At 39.2% G+C, this 22608-nt stretch overlaps 1 protein-coding gene across 1 annotated transcript in view; it reads left to right on the top strand.

The window, feature by feature from the left end:
* Positions 1-9957, top strand: part of ALCAM (activated leukocyte cell adhesion molecule) — a 117517-nt gene extending 107560 nt beyond the window's left edge. Inside the window, exons 15-16 of the mRNA XM_072024046.1 lie at positions 5919-6035; positions 7641-9957. Of these exons, the coding sequence (XP_071880147.1) occupies positions 5919-6006 (88 nt within the window). The 3' untranslated portion in view covers positions 6007-6035; positions 7641-9957. The remainder of the gene's footprint in view (positions 1-5918; positions 6036-7640) is intronic.
* The last annotated feature ends 12651 nt before the right edge of the window (positions 9958-22608 follow it).

The raw sequence follows: 22608 nt of genomic DNA on the forward strand, positions 1-22608 counted from the left end.
TTGGAAGTTCTGCAAATAGAGAAATGCTGTAAATAACCCAAGCACAGAACCACATTTGGATATTTAAGGGAGGACAGGGTGGAGAGCTATTTTTTGCAAAGCTTAGGCTTCTGGTTAGATATTAAGAAGTAGTAACAACATTGTGGTGCTCCTCCCACACTTTGCTAGTCTTTAATAGTGTCCAGAATAATTTTCTTTCATCTCTGTTTGCATATGAGAATGTACAATCTGTACAATAAAACTGTGTATTGATTGGGGTCTTTTTTCTTTTTGCCCTGCAACAAGTGGTTTGGACACAAGGAGGGCAGAGAATTACAGTTTACATCATTAGGTAGTGTGGGGAAAGCTAATGAGAAACTTAGGATATAGGATGTCCTTTGGTGAAATAGGCTTATGATTTAAGATAGCTTTTTCATCTTCAAAGATAGAATGTGTTATATTCTAAACAGACAACACTTTTCATTGTGCTCAATTTCTCTTCTATAAGCTTTGAGTAAATATTAGAGCTGGGATTATTTAAAAGGTTTACTGGAAGCAAACTAAAAAAATGCTTTATAGTTAAATAATGGTCTTCATATTTGATACGTTACCAGCCTCTGAAACTATTAATAACTGATGCACTGTCACTGACAATCTCATGTTCTTAGCATATATTTAAGTTGATCTGTTATTATTCTCCCTAACCTCTGAATGCCATGCTTGTAAGAGCAAGCAGAGTGTCAGTATCTATTCTGACAACGTTTTCGGCACAAATTGTAGTCTAGAAATAGGAGTGGCACTTGCAAAGAGCACCTAACAACTTCAGACACAACCTGTGCCTAATCACAACCCTCCGTCTCCATACAGGCCAACAGTTAGTAGTTATTTTTTAACACACCCTTGAACAGTAACTCACCTGATCTCTATCCCCAAAGTGACGCCAAAGGAAAGTCTGAGAAGGCAGCAGCACAGAACTTTCCAAGTCTGCCGAGGCAAGAAAAACATTACTTTTTTCATTATTGGTGTTGTGGTTTGTATAATCTTCTATTGTCTTGTCATCTACACGAAGTAGGAATTATACTTGTAGCCTTGGAATATATTCACAATAAATCACTTCTATAGTTATTCACTGCCTCAGATCCACTTGATGCAAAAGCTGATTATTGCCACATATTCTTTTCACTATGAATATTATCCCATAAATCAGGCACTCATCTATATTCCATATCCTACAACCAGCCTCCTCTCGCATTAAGAGTTAAGGCTACTGATCCCCGCATGCTATGTTTCTCCTTCATCTGAGCAGAAGGCCAAACACTTGTTTTCTATAGCTGTCTCCTTTTTCCAAAAGGGTATTTTAAACTAATTTGCACTGAACAGAGTATAATTAAACACTTTTGCTAAAATTTGAATGATTTTAGGACAGCCATCTTCAGTAAATCCTTCTTATACAAAATTTTCATCTTTCCATATACAGCTGAGAGTACTATACAAATAAAAAGTATAGAAAGAAAATATAGCATGCAAAGCCCTGTATTCCTATTCTCTAGGCATGAAGTGTTGCATGTAGATTGAATATTTTTCCCATTTTTGTTCCTTGGGCTTGGAGATGCACAGATCTCCACTCACATGAGGCTAGACCAAGGTTTAAGTAGTTTAAAATGGGCACGCTCAGAACACAACAAACTATTAAAATTCTTATTAGAACACAGTAATCAGCGTTACTGATACTTTACAGGAAATTAGCACATGAAACCAAACATGGCAGGCCAAATATATAGGAAACTTGCTTATGTTTTCAGTGAGACTAGCATTTGCATTATTTTTCATGAAATTTGCCTTCCACAGAACAGACCAAGTTACAAACATCTCTGGAAGTGTCAGTTAATGTCACAAAACTTCTGTAAATTCATAAACAGAATTCAAACAGTGTTTACTCATTTCTTGATCACTGCAATGGTTTTCTAATTTGTCTTCTTTTTTCCTACTGATAGATATTTGAACGTAATTGTAGGAATTAGAAGGCAAGATAGGGGTAAATGGAAAGAGATAGCAAATATTTCCATGTTTGGTTGTATAATACCCTCAGCTCCTGGAAAATCTCTTGCAGCTTTGCAGTTCAGTGTCTGAACATGCCTTTCAGAAGTATTGCAAACATTAATGAAATTCACAGCTCTTGCTTCAACACTCAGAACTACATCTATGTGTATTCTCTTACCTGTCATTATCACACGTTGATAACAGGACAAAAGGCGCTGCAGATTTTCTTCTGAAATGGAACTGAGGGTGAGGCCTAGACTTGTGAGATAAGAAGAAATGAGGAATTAAATCCCAAGGATAATTTTCGTGTAATCTGTATGCAGCGTATATTTACTCTAAAGCAGGCAAATCAAGGGAGATGGAAAAAAAGTCTTTATGTTAAAAATAATGTTATCAGCAGTATCTAAACAAAATACATGAAAAAATGGCCCCTTAACACACACATAAAAGAAAACTAAAAACCTCACTTTGGTACTACTTACAGAGAGATTTTGATTAGGATTCCCTGAGGATAATTATTTTCCTGAAGAGCAAGCATAGATAAATGTAAAACATGAGTCATAATTTTAACAAGAACTTGGAATGATCTGTTTTACAAATGAATTTAAAAGAAAAAGAAAAAAAAAACACCACCAAAAAAAAAAAAAAACATGCTGAGAGATGTAAGCAAGCTCATATTCATACAACCAGCTTCTCACTCTTCAGAACAGTATGGCCAGAGTATACTAAGGTGGGGGCTTTGTAGATCTGTGTATCATGTTGTGCATGAGCTCACCTAGGCAAAGTAGGCTGTCTTGTCCTTTTCGGCAAATCCTCTGCAATATTTGAGTCCATTCAGACTGAGTTGCCCAGCTGCTCAGATACCATCAGGAAGTCTCTCGTCTCTCTTGAGTTGCAAGTGGAGCAAGCTGACAGTAGTCAATGCACTAAAAAAGTAAGGAACAACAGTTGCTGAATATTAAACTAGCAAAGGACCATTTGGCCTGTGTCTCGAGTCACCTCAGGAAGTGACAGAGACTGTGTTTTGAGCCCTCTCTCTTTTACAAGCCCAGGCCACATCTGTCAAGCCCTGAGAATTGGTGCCATGCCAGGGTCACCTGTTCCTCTGCTGTTGGCACCACACTGCCAATGGATCGCCTGGCTGCCACTCAGTCCGATTTTCTCTTCTGGCTCTTAATAGCACTATTTACACAGCACTAAAAAAAAGCAAAAAAAAAAAAAAAACGTTTTGTGCTGAGGTGGTGAATCTGCCTACATAACAGTATTTGTGGAACAAAATGAAAAAGTCAGCAAGATCACCGAGCTACTAGAATTAAACTTTGTATTTCAGTCTCAAGCACTCAGAATCTAAATCCATCTGGTTTTCAGACAGGAAAAACTGCTGCTGCTCTCATTTTAAACAAGAAGTATATACCATACTCTGTAATACAGAGTTCGGGGTGACCTACCTCTTCCAAAGTGAGAGAGCTGCCTTTCAGCTCTCTATTCTCACCCATTTTGGCTTTAGGAAAATAGAGATGACATTTAGTGAGGGGAACACCACAGCTTCACTGAATGCAGGACTAAAATAGAACACCTGAGAAATAAAACTTGATAGTACTGCAGGATCTCCCAGTTTTAGTCATTGAACCATTTTAGCGTGATCAAAAAACATTAATGCCAGTTAGTTACAGTTCCCTCTGTCATTAAGTGTCAGGTCATTTGAGATCCAATATACTTTGGGCACTCTAAAACTCCTGATAAGAAGCCAAAAAAAGGATCATGCTGAGCCATGCCAATAGTCCATCTAGCCCATTACTTGCCTCCCAGAGCAGACATACGCAGTTACATAAAGTGGTGAGAGAACAGGGCAGACAAGCATGATGCTGCTTTCTCACCTCCAACTCACGTCAGCTCAGGTAATTGCCCAGGTCCAGATTCTTTCAGCTTTTCATCTCCTTGCCTCCTGTCTCCTCTCCAATTTTGTAAGACTTCTATACAGGAAAGGCCATGCCAAGCCTGATTCTGTGCTCTACCTGAAACCAAAATATTGTTTACATTTTAATTTAAAAAGTTAAAAAATGATTTATTTTTTTTTTCAGTTAAGGGTTTTATGTGTTTGCTCGGGTGTTTTGTTTTTTACTAGGATTAAAGAGATTTGTGAAAGGTTATTAAGAACACAGGAGAAGATTAATCTCTACTAAAGCATTGAATTTTCTTCCTCGTTGCATCTCAAATCCTTCCCTTCCGTGCACGTAATGCCTTTCAGGTTTTGAGACACCAGGCAAAGGTAGAAAGTTTACAGTACAATAGAAATTTGCCACAACAGAGCAAGCTACTTTGGGTTATAAACTCAGCATTTTTTAAATTAGATTTGCCTGTGACAAGCAGTAGTTTGGATCTGTGCATTAAGTGGTTTTTACAGCAAAACTGGATCTGCACAGACACCTACCTTCCTGTCAGCCACACAAACATGACAGAGGCAGTCTAATAACAACAGTAAGAGGTAAACACAACTTGGAAACATTAAAAGTTCGAACCACTTAGGAAGTAACCTACTCCAAAATCTTTTCAGTTTTGGAGTGGTGCCATTCTGTGCAACCTGTGGCATGTGGGGCCCACAGCTGGGTGCCCTGCTAGTGCTCCCCATCACACATCCCCTGGGCAGGGGAGCAGCATCCAGCAGACTCCCGGCGGTGCTGAGGGGCAGGTTATTTGCACCCCTTGGAAGCTCTTCCTAGATAAGGCCTCAGTGGCACTCTCTGAAAGGTCCCTTTCAAGGCTCCTTCAGCTCAGGGCACATGCATTGCTCAGCCCCGGCTAGCAGCCTTTGCTCAGATGGAGGACGCGCACAGAAACACCCCGCTAGCAGAAACTGAAATCAGCAGTTTTGTGAGGTACATACCTGCATGGTGTCGGCGTGACATGTCACACTATCTCACTAACCTGTGTCTTCATTGTATTTCGCAAGTCAGTGTCACTACGGATCTTTACCCTGAAGCAAGGGTGAGCATATGCATGAATCTGTCACAACAGATGTTACTTTTCTGTAGGGGAAACAAATTATCCATAGAGAAAATGCCTATACCATAATCTGCTTTGACACAAGGGATTTATTTTGTCCCACTCAAACACATTTGCCCATTTACATTTTAAAAATTGTGGCCTTCAAAATGTTATCACAGCACTGCAGGAATCTTTCACCTTGGCAGACAGTGAGGCTTCTCACACACTAAATGAATGGCTTAGTGGTTTTATTGTGCTAAGCCAGAGTAAGCACTTAACTCATTAATTCATCTCCACTACTTGTATTAAAGACAACCTGCTATTTTAAATGAGGCATACCTCTTTTCTCCCCTTAAACATTTGCACAGTCTCTTCTTTACCCAAACCTTGTCAGTCATAGCTAGCACAGATCTGGAAGACAGAACATTTTTTTTCAGTGCTGCCTGAATTTTCATTAATTTCTTCCCAGTTAAAGAGCTGCTGTTTGGCACAGGCTCTGAAAGGCAATTACTATGAGTACACAAAAGATTGCTATGTTGATCAAGATACCTTAGCCACACTTGTAACATTTGGAGTACGCCTTAAAGCAAACTCTTGTTTATTGAAACAAGCTACACAATTAATTTGTCAAGATACACGGATCTGCACAACTGGTTTAACCTTAGTAAATGTTTGCTAGCTCAGAATAATTCTGAATTTCTGAAGAAGTAAAGCAGACATACACAGGCCTGCTGCAGTACGCCAGTGGGGAAACTGGTGCTATTGGTCTATTTACAAACATATGCGAGCCATTGCTCTGCTCCGAACAGAACTGTAAGAATTTTCTGTTTCACCGAGAGGGGAAAAGCAGCATCGTTAATGTATGGAACGAAGTGTTGCAGACATACAAAAACAAACTTGTTTTTTCATTTTAGGACAGCGTCAAAACATGTAGACAAAGATCTTGGAAATATAGAAGAAAACAAAAAACTAGAAGAAAACAATCATAAATCTGAGACTTAAGAGACAAAATGCGTCAGTCATCATTCCAGGTAGGCTTTTCATATTGCTACGTATAACAGCTGTTTGGCCACCACTTCTCTCTAGCAATCTGTGGTTAGCAATCACGGTGGTAGCTTGGGGGCTGTCGCTTACCTTTCAGAGGCTGGGAAGTAGAGTGGTTGTTGACTGTGGTAGTACTGGGACAGACTCAAGCCCCTGGCCAGTTACGAATTCATACCTGCATAAACACACATTAAAAAAGCATAATAAGTCAGCACTTGGTTTTATTTTAATTTATGCACTTGGGGAAATAAAAATACAAATTTATATAAATATAGCACTGTGGTATATACGTATACATACCAGTGTGTGTGTTAAGAGGATGCTTAGGTACTATTTAGAAGATTCTGAGTTACAACTTCCAATGTTCACGGGAGCCTTCTTGCCCTGCTGGAAGCAGTAGTTTTTGGTAGACTTTGTTCATCATCACTGCAAGAGGCCTGAATCTTTTCTAAGAATAAAATTATTATTTTATTCAAGTTCTCACATCCTGATATGGTTATCGATATGATCTTGGAAAGAGACGCTGTATATTAAGCTAGTAACAACGCAACAGGTAAAAAAGTTTCCCTAACTGGGATCTATATAAAATAAACGGTATAAAAAACGGGTAGACACAGAGTTCTGTCAGAAGTTTCTGGGGCACTACAGAGCACCAACAGCACCACCCAGTGTTCACATTCATATACACCACTGCCGCATATATGCATGCCACAGCTGCATCTCTGCTTAGGATTCAAAGTAGGGGGTTTACGCCATTTTTTGAGTACCTGGAGTCATTGGTGGTAGCACAAGAGTGTGGAAACCAGCTAACCATATTGAGCTTTCTTCAATTAATCATCAACTGCTCTTAAAAATGGGACTAATAAAGATTCAGTGGTGCTGCCTTGGGAGTTCCTCAACAGGAAAGCCATAGAGGGTGGGTCCTGATTTCCAGTGGCTGTAAGTATATAGCATTGGATACCTTCTCTGGCTACCAGGGTTTTAAAGTATATAGCAGAGTTATCGTGTTTCTCATTTGTATAAAAAATACAGTTTGGATTATGTATAATTTCAGTATGTTATCTGAAATTTTAAAATACGAGGCAATATTTTTACACTAAATATGCAGAGCTCAGGGGGTAGAATGACACAGTATGTAAAGATGCAGCATTCCTTTGCTAGGGAGATCACTGTTCTACTAGTATGGAAGAGCAAATTCAGAATACCCAAACTAAACCTATTTGCAGTATTGAGGGGATTAGATGGAGACAAAATTACAAAGGGTATTTATTGACCATAGCAGTTCAAATAGCATCATGGACCTACAGTGCAATCTTTTATTACAATTTTATGTTTCTTCGTATCAGTAGTTCTACATAAGTGTAGAGCTTATCCAGAAATACTTTACTTTCCAGATAAACTTACCTGATTTACCAGGAACAGCGTTGCAACAAGCTGTTCTTACAATGTACTAAATTATTCTCATCATTGAATTGCAGAACAAAATACTGCTAATGTAACTTTTTATTTAGAGGTTAGATAGTGAGCAGTTATGTTGGTTAACATATTTAAGACTAAAACTGTTTAACTAGCTTTATCTTTCTTGTTTTCAGAGAATACATATAGACCAATTGAAGCATGAACGTGGATTGTATTTAAGCATATACAAAGAAGTGACAGCTATTCATGGTTCAAGTATTAAACAGATCATACTACCAAGTTTTCGGAGGATTCTAGACACAATTATCTCAAGCTAAAAACAAAACAAAACAAAAACAAAACAACTAATTTTGGCAACAGCCATGATAATAATAGGTCACCATATTGTGTTCTGTTTGAAATATTTTTTTGTAAATGTCTGCACTGAAGATTTCTTTTTGTTTGCCTTTATGTAAATTTTTTACGTAGCTATTTTTATACACTGTAAGGCTTTGTTCTGGGAGTTGCTGTTATTCTGATGTATAGTGTAATGGTTTTATTTCAATTGTTTTTATGACACCCTTTGGGCAGGTACATGTCTAATTCTGATTGTTATCAGTGAAGCCTCTGCTTTGTAGCAAGTACCTAAAGTGTAAGATTGTCTTAAAGGAAAATATCAATCTCCTTTTTCATTCTTAGAAATTGCAGTAAAGAAGAAGGGTGACAGCTGTGACAAAAATAAACTAAACTGCTAATAAAAGTGAAAATTAAAGAAAGCCAAACAAAGGTAAACAGACAGAAAGGGAATTAAATTTATATGGAAAAGGCTGGGTATTGAACAAGGAACACAATGAAAAATTCTTAGCCTATGTGCAGATGGTGGTTAGTAATTCTTTTCTTCTAGAGTAAGATGTGCATTTTATTGATACATTACCTGTTGTCTTTCATGTTAGAATTAGGATAAGGAACTGGAATTCTGGATTGATTTTGATTCCTTTACGTTATCCGCTGCCTTAAAGTACTGTACCTTTTATTCATTTCAAAAAGATATCAGTCAGAATTGGAGACTTTTTAAAAAGAATAGAAAAAAAAAAGTGGTCATATCAAAGCTGCATTTTTTTTCCACAAAAATAGAATATATATATTTTTTGTGTGTTTTTGTTAACTATGCTACAGATATTGAATGCACCTTGAGATAATTTTAGTGTTTTTAACTGGTACTTAATTTATCAAACAGTACATATAATTGTAACAATGAAATGTCTATGTATCTTTAGTTACATTCAAGTTTGTAACTTTATAAACATGTTTTATGCTTGAGGAAATTTTTAGAATGGTACTGATAAGAAAATGTTTTGGCGTAAATGGCCAATGGAAAATTTTACTGAAGGGGACAAGGTTTCACCTTTTTGGAAGGTTAGTTTCTGGAAGAAAGTAATAGGCAGCTTTGATGAAGAGGAACTGTAGAGCAAGCAGAACATCAGGTTTCCATTTACAAATATCCAGGGAAAAGTATGTTTTTATAGACTGGTAGGCAAAAAAAAATAATTAACAAAAGAAAGAGATGGACGTTAGGAAATGTATTTTGCCACTTTTGCATTATTTAGGGGGAAGAAAACACTGTTACTTGTAAATTTGTAAAATGTTACATGTCTGGGCAGTAGTGACTGATGTCTTAATAAAAGCTTCCTGTAGTGCATTGGCATGGATTAAATACATAAGATGTCCTATAAACTCTATGCTGTATAAAATAATAGAGGGAAATCCTGTTATATGACTCTAAACTCTGATTTGTTACTGTTTTATTTGGCAAAAAGAAAAAATTATAATCTTGGTCAATATCTAAACCAAAGTAAAATGGGGTAAAAAACCAAAGTAATTTGTTTTGCATGGCTAAGCCATTATGTTATCTCTGTAAATATTGTGATTTTTTTTTTTTTTAGAATTTTGTTAAAAAAATTCTAAAATTTTTAAACACCTGTTTTTCCAAAATAAAACGTGAACACACAAAAAAAGTTACTTTATATACAAATATATCTTTTTCTTTTGGTGCGAGAACACTGCCAAGTGATACACATTTTTTAAAAAAGATGCAGTGGGCATGACTCTAAACAGGAAAAGCTGTAACAGAACGCGGTGAAGAAGTATGCAAAAATCAACTCTTTGTTTATAACACTACAAATTGTTCTTAAATACAGATAAGAAACCTCCAAAGATCATCAGGGAAAGCATAGGGAAGGGTTGAAAATGTTCATACCACTGTCTTGGGAACGTGGGGGAAGAAGAGAAGAAAAAGCTGTTCGACTTCCACAGCTATGAGAAAGGAATTAAAACACCTTCTCATCTTTTGGGATTCTGCTAGATCTCCTATGCACTTTAAATTGTCAGTCCTGGGAGCCAGGTTTTCACTGTTCCACGTTCACTATAGGCACGTTTCAAGAACCAAGAGTGCAAAAAAAATTAATGTTTCTATCCATGCCTAAACAACAATAAAACCGAAGTATGTCTTCACCTGCTTGTCTGACATCTCAGTTTCAAAGTCCATGTATGAATGCGAGGGATGGCACTTACCCAGAGCTCACACTGTCATTGACTCGAACACAGCAAGTTTGTGCCTGCAGAATCTGGCTTCAGGAAGTCCCAGAAGGTCCAGGGGGTTCTGTGGGGGTGTTCGGGCCTTCTCATGCACCCAGAGAGCACAAGCACTCACTTAGAGACAAGGTTGACTATGCCATGATGCCTTATGGGCATGAGAAACCTTCCAAGTGGCCATCATGCATCTCCACTTGTGGCCTGGTTAAAAGAAAAGAAAAGAAAACAAAACCAAAACAAAAACATAAAAACAAAATACCCTCTTGCAAGGAATCGTAGGCATTCTGTTTGAAATTCTGTATGCCACGTTGGTGTTCACCTTCAGTTTACTCCACGTGGGGAGGAAAAAAAATACATCCCTCCTCTGCAATGGTTTAAAAGCATGACAACTGGAAGAAAGGCAAGCCTCTTGTTTTAAGGTTGGGAAATTAAGACGTGTCATGGTGTCGGTTCACAGCTGTGCAGGAAACTGCCACTGAGCTTGAAACAGGTTTGCCTGCATGGTGCAAAGGCAGCATCGTGCAAGAGTATCCCACAGGCTCTGCAATACATCCATTTTTTAAGTCCTCAGACACAATAATCTCAAATCTATAGCTCACGGTAATAGATAAGAGCCACAATTACAGTGCTGCTACAGAAACGTGGTGGGTAATGGAATGGCCAGAAGGCAAGGCCTTCTGGAGAAAGAGTAAGGGCTTGAACTCAACACATCAAAAGGCAAAGCATCAGGTAGATTTTTGTACCACATCTAAAGCCTACAGAACAGCTTGCTTCCTAGGATTTTAACATGCCTCCATCTACTACGCTCCTTGGGCTAGCCTTGGGCTAGCAGGTGTTCAGAGCCCTAACCAGCATTAAATTCTTACCAGATTGCTTATCAGTAAAAACAAACTGTCCGCACCCATCATCTGTATTACCTATGACGACATGCCAACAGCAAACACAAAATATGGATGGCATAGGCTGCATGTTACACCTTTTCCTGCGCAAAGAATTTTCATTATGTCATTTTTTTTGGAATACATGTACAAATCAGTAACTAAATTGTAAGTCGATTACTCAAACATTATGAGATGCCAACATATTTTATCCACATTGGTGGCAGCCATAGAGACCGACAACGAATAAATGTAAATTTGTTGGATTTTGTCTGTTTTTTAAGATCAATGTCTTCTCAGAACATCCAGTATTCACCTAATATCCTTGGCTGCTGCAGTTAAATCTGATTTACTCGTACTACCACATGTAGCTGGTAGCTGGATACTTTCCTGTTGACTTCATGTTTAGACAGCCATATGTACGCAATTATCTCAGCTAAGATTATCAGTGACATACGAAATGAGATCCTGACCTCCTGTGTCAACCACATCTGTGCAAACGTTTCCTGGGTTTTCTTTTGATGAAAAAGCATCTCCACCCAGGTAGCTGTTTCCAAGAACTGCCTGGTGCAGGTTTTTAAACAGCTTGCTCCTGCAGGCAGGATAGCACAACCTGTGAGGATGGAGGGAACAGAGGGGGTCCAGCACTTCTCCTAGGGAGGTACTTCTGCCCTGAAGGACTCACCCTTCTAGAGGAGGGTGAGATCCTCAAGCTGGTGTAAATCAGTTTATCTCCAGTGCTGAACAAGGTTGGTGTCAGCCTTTCCTCATGGTACGTTGCCAGGGCGAGTGCACTACCTTACTACAGGAGTGGGGTAAGAAGGAAGGTTGAAAAGCAAAACAAAATTAAAACAGACATACAAAAAAAACACTCACACACCTTAAGATGTGTGTTTCCTCTATAATGCAGCACACACATTTAATAATGATTTGTTTCAAATTGTCAGAACCAGAAACTAAGTTTATTACTTAGTATCAAATTATGTCAAAGTCAATTTTTTAAATAAGGCTAACTCCATCCACCTATTCCACTTACATTATTAAAATGTCCTGTAACTTGTACATTTTTCTCATTTACATTCTAAATGGAGACACGCGTTCTGTTAGCAGCAAGGCGTTCTCTTTGATGTATTAATGACTTTCAGCTTGAAAAGGTAAAGACTGACAAAACATTATGAAATTCTGTTCCTTAGTCAGAAACAGTAATGTACCTTTCCTGTAACCCTTCCACCCCCAAATATTTTTCCTGTTCTATGTGACAATGAAGCAAAGGCTTGCATAGTCCTGTCCCCTATCCTAGTGCTTGTTTTTCCATCTCCTGTGCTGTATGAATTGATCCTCTGCTGCCTTCACCATCATTTGTTTATTTGCAGGATGTTTAGTTCAGAAATCTCAAAGCACCTTGAGATACACAACCACAGTTTAAGTCAACCATAAACATAAACTGTCTGCAAAACAGGCTAAGTGAAACATTCCAACTTCCCACGCTTGTGCTTCTACGTGTTCGTGTCCATTGTTCTGGAGTCACATTTTGGAAAAATTACAGAAGATCTAATCCACACTGCAAAGGCTCATCAGTAACACCGTAACATCCAACTATAGCTGCGGCACCAATGCACCTAAGCCTTTTATTATTTTTTGACTGGACCTTTTCCCACCTACTTGTAGTGCTGGATATAATGTTAAATAAATAACAAGCAGGAATCTTAGCACTGGGAATGCCAGCACAAGGATTATGTTTAAGGATGTGATCTGTTCTCATGCATTTCAGTTCATGTAACCGCGAGGCAAGGAAGGACCAACTGCGCACTACCTAGCCCTGTACCTGAGAGAGAACTGAGGGAAGAAAGCAACATCCTATTGCTCTAAGAAGTAACAGATCAAATTTAAATAAAATTATTTCCACTCATTTACTTTTTCTAGGAAAAAGCAGCCCCTTTCAATCCTACTTCACTCAGAACTCTGTATATAATGCAAGTTATATTAAAACAGGGCAGCTACTAATCCGAAACAGGAGCAATGCCTCCTTAGTCGAGTAATCACCTACATAGGTACCTCACTGATGAGAATTTGTTTTCTCCAGAGCTAGAAAGCATATACAAATTCAGATTGTGTTGTAAATGTTCAACAATGCCTACACACCAGATCTGAGATTTCATTAATATTTGCATCTGTCACAAGAAGAGCAAGTCTAGCATGCACAACAGAATACATTTGAAAGGAAGAGCATAATTGAATCTAAATTCAGGAAATGAAATGAATTAAAGAATCAAATAAAACCTCATATAGATAAAATATTTCCACAAATTCAATTTCAGTGTTGTTGATATAAAAGCTCTCCCTGTTTTTATTAATCAAAATAAAGAAATACCACACTCATTTCCATGAATTCAAGGAAGTAAACACACAAACATAACTGACCAAAGTGACTGCAGTTACTAAACAGAAAGAAGCAGGATATGGAAATCAGATCAGACAGGCTTTATCTAGTGATAAAATTAGAGTTAGCGAGATTACCAGCCTGTGGAATATGGTAGTTTCAATTATACACACAGTGTCTTGCTAACCCCTAGTTGCTGTACCTTGAAGTAATTTATTTTTTAGTGCAGCCTAGTTTTTCTGCATGTCTTCTGCTGAGTGCTGCGTCCCAGGTATTCCTAATTCAAAACATATCAGGAACAACATTGAAAAAACATTTTTTGTTTGTTTGTTTGTTTTTCCTTTCTCTTACATTTTTTAATGTACATACTATAGGAAAGGGTAAGAAATACCAGTTTAGCAACCAAAGCCAGCAGTGGTTAGGAGCTCTTTAGAATGTAATATTTGTGTACCAGCTCTTTTTACACTGCCTGTGCCCTGAAGAATCCATCATCTGGTCCTTCAAAAAAGGGGTGAGGGAGAGAAGTGAAGAGTGAAACTACCATAACTCACTGAGAGTGCAAAATTAAAGAAAGAAAAAAAAAGGAAAGAAAAGATGGGAACACTGCTGTGATCACTGCTTCCGATGATGTAGTCCTTAGGTGCAGCGTTCTGTCCGTATGCTATCTCTGCTGCTCTCTCTGGAGTGTTTCTTCAAACATTTGCTCTCTCCTAACTATGTGTATGCTTTTCTACATTTACACTAGCTAAAAGGTACTAATAGCTATCACCAAGAACGGATCTGGATCCCACGACAGTCAGAGGTATCCTTTATAAAGCTGCTAGCCTTAGTGGCCTAGCATCGTTATCTCTAACAGAGGAAGCCATCACATCTCTTCATGTAGCTCCCTCCAGAGAGGAAACAACCTATGCTGTTTAGCTGAGGCAAACTCAACAAAATATAACATCAATCTAGTTCCACTTGCAGCAGGACAGAGATTTAACCATTACGGAAACTGTGCAGACAGGAATAAGCGGGTCATATTTGCATCCAAAATTGTAAGGGAAGTCTAAGAGCTGGACCTGCAGAAGCACCCGGTACAGAACTTGCTGAAGCACTAACCCAGCCTCAACACAGCATTAGGTACTGAGAGAACACTTTATACATTTGCACTTTTCCATTCAGTGCAATTCAACTCTGAGTCCAGAGATGAAAATGAGAGGGAAAAAAAAAGCCTTCTTGTGACTGTGAAAAAAGATCAGGCTGGACAGGAATAGCCTGTTCAACTCCAGCACACTGTGACCAAACACAAACGGTTCAGCTTCCTCACAATACATAATGCTGCCTTTGTTATAATAATTCTGCTTTCAATGCAAAGTACATTTACATAAATTTACATACAGAGAATATTCAAATGCATTTAAAGGTATTATTAACTAATAAACCTATCTCAAATGGTATTTTAATGCACTTGCTTCTTTTATTCAGGTAGATCTCAACACAAGATATGAGTATAATAAGTAATCCAGCATAAAAATGTGTTATTCACCATCCCTAATGAATCTGCCTGAAATATGAGGCATGGCTGTTTGTTGCTGGCGGGGAAGAATCATAGCCAAAGAAACAGTGAGCAAGGCTACATTAAACAATCCTGGCAACAGAATTTCTAAGTGGGAAAACAGCTTCTCTGTTTTTACCATCCTGAAGAGAATTTTGGTATGAAGATGTCACAAATTGGACACCCATTTTGTATTACTAATACTCATCTGTCACTAAATTCTGGGTAATTCAAAAGCCAGAGGCAGGACAGAGGCGGTAAGAGAGAAAGTGTCAGAAACCAAGATGGAACAAATAATGTAGTCACTCAGAACACATTAAAGCTGACCAATAATCTTTAGGAAAGATACAAAGGAAATTAAATCCCAATGAGAATCCCAAACTTTCTCAAAAAGAAAATAAAGCAACAGTTGGAGATTTCACAGGAAAGAAAAAAAAAAAAAAAAAAGAATTACCAGGATTTACGAGAGACCAAAACAATTTTGATTGTACAGGAACTAATGAGCTACAACTGAAATCTAAAAAAGCTTTTAAGTTAAATACTTTTAAGCAGGGATTCATAAGGTTGCAAACTACTAGAGGAGACAGCTTAAGCGGAGGAGGAATCAGACTAATATTTAAGGTATGTACAGAGCCTTTCCTTGTCTTGGGTTCTCCAGAGGCAGAGCCACGCAAGGTCCAATTTCAGGAGAATTACCTGCTAACATGTTTCCTCGATGTCTAACTATCCTCCTTTATGTCCTCACAGGCGTGAGACATAACTCAAGATAAGGACTGTAACACTGACTGATTAATCAACATATTACTAACAATTAATAAATCAAATAACCTAATTAATTAATAAACAGCCAACTGTTACCAATTTACATTTATATTATTGGGCTTGCTGTCACACTCAGCTACGAAGTTCATCACTCCTAAATCACACTATGCACAGAACTACTCCTGAAACACGTACCTGTCAGCCTTCTCTCACCACACCACCTAACATTAAGGTGCAGCTTATCCCTCTTCACTTTTCCTTCCCATCCACACCAGGCCATTCTAAGGCAGACCTAACATAGTCCAGCAAGGCCACAGGTCTGTGGGACAGCAACTCTACCATCTGTAGAAGTTCATGCTCCTACTGCTGGAAAATCTGCCCACCTTTGTTCTTTACCTGATTTTTACCTTGTTTTCTTTCCTTTTTTCTTTTTTTTTTTTTTTTCTCCTCAATTTCTGCCTGCAGCTTTGTACCTCATTTTCTGCATCCAATTTCTTCTGAAAGGAACAAGCTGCTCCTGATTACTTCTACTCCATTGGTCCTAGCAGGTGGCCTTGCAACTCAACCCTCCCCTGCAGTTGCCTAGGTCAGGCCAGTTACTTTTAGTTTACATGTCCTCTAAGACAAAACACCGTGCTTGAGGGTGTCCTTGATCCCAATGTCTATAGATATTAAATGGCACCAGTCCCCCAAGACAGACCCCTGAGGGACACCGCTCATCACTGGCCTCCACCTAGACATTATCATTGACCACCACTCTCTGGCTGCGATCTTCAAGCCAATTCCTTATCCACTGAATGTTCTCCAACCTTCAAAACCCACCTGTCTCCAATTTAAAGATAAGGATGTTGTACGGGACTGTGTCAGCTGATGGATTCCAAAGCTGACAGGTTCTTTGATATGTTCTTTGTACAACCTGCAGGTTTCCTGCAGAGACTTTATAATACAAGACCTGGTATTCCAGGAGCCCATCTGGATCATGTGGGGTGACTTAAAGTGATCTAAGTGAGGACAAAATCCAAAGCGCACACAACCAACCAAATGAATCATCTGAGAAACAGACAAACAGAAGCAGCCCAGCTCTAATGCAGTAGCAAAACATAGCACAGAAATCGAGTCAACTGAAATGCAAAAAGATCAAATTCAAAGAGGAAACAAACACTGATTTGCTCTTATTCCCATACACTCCAAATAAAGTTGACAGAGAATTGTTAACTATGTTTTGTATTTCTTGGCTGTAAAGCAAAGCACTGTGTAGAGATAATATCCAAAGCCAGTTGTACCAATACCTGAAGGGAACAGCACAAGCAGAGCTGACTGCTTTGAGCAGAGAGCTATTTTCATCCTCTTACACTTCTGGTACCTGAGCTAGTGTGAGTGAGTGTGCATGGAGAGGGAAACTGTCCCACAGGAGATATATTTTAGGGAAGGGAAAGTTTTAGGTATGATGTGAAACATCACAGTTAACGTTTACAGGGTTTTGTCTGCAGATAGTTAACATACTAGCCACAAAGATCCATCAATCATCACAACATACCCCTCCGATCCATAATCATTCTTGACAGCAGGTGGAAGTTTGTTGTTGGAATTAGCAGTCCGTCTCCCCTCACTTCAGAGATCACTTCCTTCCAGCACAGTCTCAGCATCTGTATAGCAAGACAGCATTAATATATTTTTCCCCCTCCTGACGCTGAGCAGCCTATGATTAATCACACTGGCACCGGATCCTATTCTGATGAGAAAAGTAAGCTAAGCATTACTTATGTTCCTAAATATGTTAGGCATTTACAATGTGTTTTTAACAGCTTTCCACTTGATGTGCTGAACTTGTGTGACACTGGTTTGAATTAAGGCGAGGCAAAATGGCAGCAGCTTAGTATGTGGAGATCTGCTGGCCATTTCTAAGCCCATACCAGGCTCCAGAAGAAACATTACAATAATTATTTTCTCCTTTTCTCCTAAAATCTGCTCTCAGTAAAAACCAGAACTCTATTACCATTCCAGATAACATTCCATTGGCGCTTGCTTCTTGCATGTAATTAGCCTGTTCACGATGTGCTGGTGACATTGTTTAATTTAACACTTTCTGATAAAAAAGTTCAACTGTCAGAACTGTTTGGATTTTTTTTTTCCGTCATTGAACTGGGCTGCAATCTGTGACTGCTTGGCCATTTTTTAATTCCTATGTTCTGCAAAATAAAGCCTTTTTCATCAGCAAGCTCAGGGCCCTTCAAACTGGGACATCTGCCCTCCTGTCTCCTCAGGCAAACAACAGCACCCTAAGAGACTTTTTTCCAAACATTTAAATTTTAACTCATTCATTAAAGTCAGATTCCTCCACCACCACCCCTTATCACCATTTTTAATGCAATTAAGTGATTTGATGCTCTTTTACGTGGTTGTTGACTAATTCCCAGTGCACTATCCTGTAATATTTAGCAATTGTCTCAAAGCACTATATCATGTGCAGAATCTCATGAGGAATTCAGACACTATAATTTTATTACCAGTTTCTTAATGAAAGCAGAACATCAGACTGAAGCTAATCTATTCTGTTGACACAACAAGCTTCAAACTCCTGGCTTACTCTTTCCTAATCAGAAGCCTAATCAAATTTTACTTGTTAATATGATCTGATTATTAACCTGCTCAGGAAGGAATTATCTTTTTTCAGTTTTCCAAGTCAGGACCCTCCTGGGCTCACTGCATAAATCTAGACAGTGACAAATGGTACAGACCACCTGCCATCCTGTTTTGCTGGGATGTGGCTTCGTCATCTCTTAAATAATGGGTATGAATGAGCAAAAGCCCAGTAAACATCATGCCTGTGTCAAGGCAAGGGTGCTTCCATAGACTGCACTCCTTGCTCTCAGGCAGGGCAGAGCTACACATAGCATCTCCCACACCAGTCCCCCGTCTGATGGAGCTCCAGGTCTCCCTCACATGCATCTGGCAGAGGAGGCGTGTGTTGGATTACAGCCTGCTCCTCTAGCCTCCCTCCCCCATGAGACAAGGTTATTGCTGCTTCCTCTGCGGCTGGCAGCTATTACTTAACTGCCAGCTGTGCTCATCTTTGCTTCCCTGCCTCTCCCTGCGCTAAAGCGCTGATAAAGCTGAGGTGTATTTGAGGGCAAGCAGCCCCTTGCTTTGCACAGCAGCACGAGAACATCCCACTCTTCAGTACAGCATCTGGCTGCAATGAGGTGGCGGGGGGTCAGGGGCGAGAAGGGAACCTTGAGAAGATTGCCTCTGAAGGGAAGTTGGGGTCAAACGTTACAGAGCACCAGGTGAAGACATGCCAGGGCAAAGGGGTGCAAGTGACAAAAAAAGCAAAGGAGGGCGAAATGTATTCCAGAGAAATGGGAGAGAGCTTGGAGAGCTGGGAGAGCATGGAGTGGAGATCTGAAAGAGCAGACTAAACGTGCAAGTTCACAGGCTGGAAAGAAAAGGAAGGCTGGTGAAAGAGAAAACAGGGCAGGGAAAGAGCATGAGTAAACAGTAGCAACCGTTGGCAAGACACTGAAATGCTACTGAGAAAGGACATGTAGCTCTTCAAAGGATAAGCAAGGAATGACAGGCGCAGGACAAAAAAAAATAAATACAGGTTATTTGAAGGAGATGAACATCCTCAACATTTGCTTGTTTTGTACACATGCGTTTCAAAAATATTCTACACTGAAAACATGCATTAGATTTGTATTTGCAAAGAAGAATTAGATTAAAAAGAGAAAGGGGAGGGAAACGTGGAACAGGAAAAAATTGCCTAGTGAATTCTACCTTGCGCTTCCAATTTCCACTGGCAGGCATTCAGAATGGATGAGGTGACTTTTTAGCACTTGTACTGAGTCCATGCTACTACCTGGAGATTGAGGGAGAAAGGGTTTTGAACATTTCTGAAAAATGTGCACTTCTTCAGAGCATAATCCCTCAAAAAGAGGGAGCAGAGACTAGAGTGAAATAAATTATAATATGTTCCCTCCACCACACAGCAACAAAGATAAGCTTTCAATAAAAAAAATAAATAATACTTGATTCCTTTCTTTTTTTTGAAAGGCAAATGAGTAAACAAACCATCTGATGATAGATGGATGTCACCATGGATAGCTCAGGAAACAAAGTATTAGGAAATCATTCTAATTACTGTGAATCTTAGTAGATTTAAGCATTCAGGGGTCATCTATCAAAATTAAAGCATGCAGTGATTAGAGAACTGCATTAGGACAGGATCCATCGTGCATTACAAGGGAGCTTTCCAAAATTAAAAACAACATACAGGGAAAAATGTCATTCCTTTGAGCTTTTGCAGAAATCTTAGACAACTTGTAATTAATATGCAAGCACAGTGACTTGCAACTTGGTGGGTAATATCACTGTCATGTGCCTTTTTAAAACTTGGTAATTTTAATGCCATTTTTTATTAATATGATTAATGTAAGCTAGTTTGCGTAGATGGGAAAGAACAGAAGCAAATCACAGTTAGCTGTCAGCTTCATTTAAATTCAGATTGGTAGGAATATATACTGCTCTCTGGCCTAAGATATCAAACGGAAAGAAGAAGAGAAGAAAAATAAAATACTTGGAGAAATTGAACCATTACTTACAGAATAGGGTCAGATGTTGTCACCCACATAAGGAAACTTGCTCAACCATACTTTGGGACATAATTGTATGTTCTGCAGAATGCCAAGATAATGGATAAGGATTTCAAGTGAATTTTGATAAAAGACAATAGTGTACAGGCTGTAACTGAGTTTTAGGTTAACAAATACCCTCCAATAGAGAACTAGAAAATTAGATGGGCAGCTTAATCCACACTGCCTTGATTTAGGCTCATCACACTCACAAAACATCCACTGAAATGTGGGGCCACCACTTATGAGAAATGAACCTTTTTTCTATAATTTGAGACCTCTCTATAAACAAGCATGTGCCACTTTGGCTCAAGTTCAAGGCAAAAGCAGACAGAAGTGACTGGCATTTCTGAAAGCCAAGCCAATGGTATCTCATATTAAAATTTTGTAGGGGATCTTTGCAATTTGGCTGTTGTCCTTCTGTTATTCATAAAACCACAGAATGGTTTGGGTTGGAAAGGACTTCAAAGACCACCCAGTTCCAACCCCCCTGCCATGGGCAGGGACACCTTGCTCCAGACCAGGCTGCCCAAAGCCCCATCCAGCCTGGCCTTGAACAGCACTACAACAAAGGTGATCTGAATGTGGGCTGCAAGTCTACAAGCAGCTTGCTGGGACAATTAAAATTCATCCTGGAGCACTGCTCCGAGTCACCTCTTCTCATGTAGCTATGTTCTCTCTCAAGACCCCCATAACTCCTCTCCCCTCTGCTGCTTACCGTGGTGCGGGAATGGAGTAGATGTCTTGTGCAAGCAAGAAATCCTGCAGAAAGTCCCATTTGTCTTATGTTTGCTACACATTTGAAGAACTGCTGCTATATGTGCAGAGCCAGTGCTATATTTCAGGTACTGTTTTATTTCAGGGTTTGCTATATATATATATGCAGTAAATCCCCTAAACTCAAGAGGACGTGTCCTTCACGTCCTCCTGTTCACACAGACATGAAGTGTGGATTGAATGTGCAGGGGACTGGATTTTTCAGAAAAGCTGTATGCAGGGCCACGTATACACCGTGCCTGGCCTGTGCAGTTGTGTTCAACTCAGCACATCAAGAAGCTCCTCCAGAGGACACAGTTATCCCCTTGTTTTATAGGACATGACCTTTCAGTAAGACTTTGGTCAAACAGTTCTGAAGTCAAGGGGTGGAAATCACTATCCATATATTCAACCAATGCTGAACTTTGACTTTTTTTCACAGAGGGAAAGCTGAAAGAGTGAAACGAAACCACTGTTGAAGTGAGAGACCACCTGGGTACAGGTGAGCACTAGAAATCTTGTACCTGTACTACGTTTAGGTAAGCCAGACAGTCAAGGTTTAGAAAGTGCAGGCCTCTGGATAAGGTTAACTGCACTAGAAAATTTGTTCCTTGGTGCTAAACTGTGTTCAGAAAAGCTGAGCATCCACCTATGAACTAGTTCCTGGACTCCTTTTCCTCTTATTATTACATTTTTTTTATTAACAAGAACATTCACAAGCAGGATGACTATTCTGCCCACCTCAGCCACCTACTTGTTTATCTTCTGTCTGATCTCCATCCTGGAAATCCTCTCTCCAGCTAGTCTTTCTCCTTTCCTGATAGGAAGTGAAGCAAAAAGAATCAGTCTTTCACTAAAAGCCTTTTTTGCCTGTCATTAAATTTCCTTCAAATCATTTCAATGGCCTATGAATCTTTCCCACCAGCTTCAAATATTTGCTATTTTACTCTTTATTATCTCTGTTGTTTTAGTTCTCCCTTTTCCATCTTCAATCTCGCTATAATTGACCACTATCTCCCCAGAAAGTTTTTGGTCTTCTGGCCACAGATTTAGGTAGGGGGGTGTCTTCCAGTTTTCCTTAAGTACATGATTAGCAAAGGTAATTAGACAAAAGAGGAGGAAAATACCGTACTCTTGCTTGATGGGCACCCACTTACTGCTGAGGAAAATATTCCAGTTACTGAGGGTGCAAATAATTCCAATGTTGTGCTGTCAGGAATGACGCTCAGGGCACAAATAGCACCTTCTGCTGCAGACAGAAACCAAAGCAGCTGCAGAGTCAATCTTCTATCAAAGCACATTTAAAGCAAATTTCCATGGCAGAGTCAAAATGCCACCACCCCTGCCCTCAGCCAATGCACAAGACTGTTTTTAAAAATAAAATTACATAGTGCAGATGTCCCAGGAAAGAGGTGGCACAGGGTTAAACAGAATTTCCATATAACAGTAACCAGCTGGAATCCTCCCCTGTTGAGCAACAACCAAGTTGTTACAAGGTATGTAACTTAAAAGCATTTAAATGTACCACATTTCATTACAAAATTTAAGATTTACTAAGAAGTGGGTGAAAAAAAGACACCTTCCCCCTCCCCTTAACTTTCCCAGTCCATATAATTTTTCCTTCTT

The sequence above is a fragment of the Anas platyrhynchos genome, chromosome 1, assembly GCF_047663525.1.
Source record: "Anas platyrhynchos isolate ZD024472 breed Pekin duck chromosome 1, IASCAAS_PekinDuck_T2T, whole genome shotgun sequence".
NCBI classification, from domain to species: domain Eukaryota; kingdom Metazoa; phylum Chordata; class Aves; order Anseriformes; family Anatidae; genus Anas; species Anas platyrhynchos.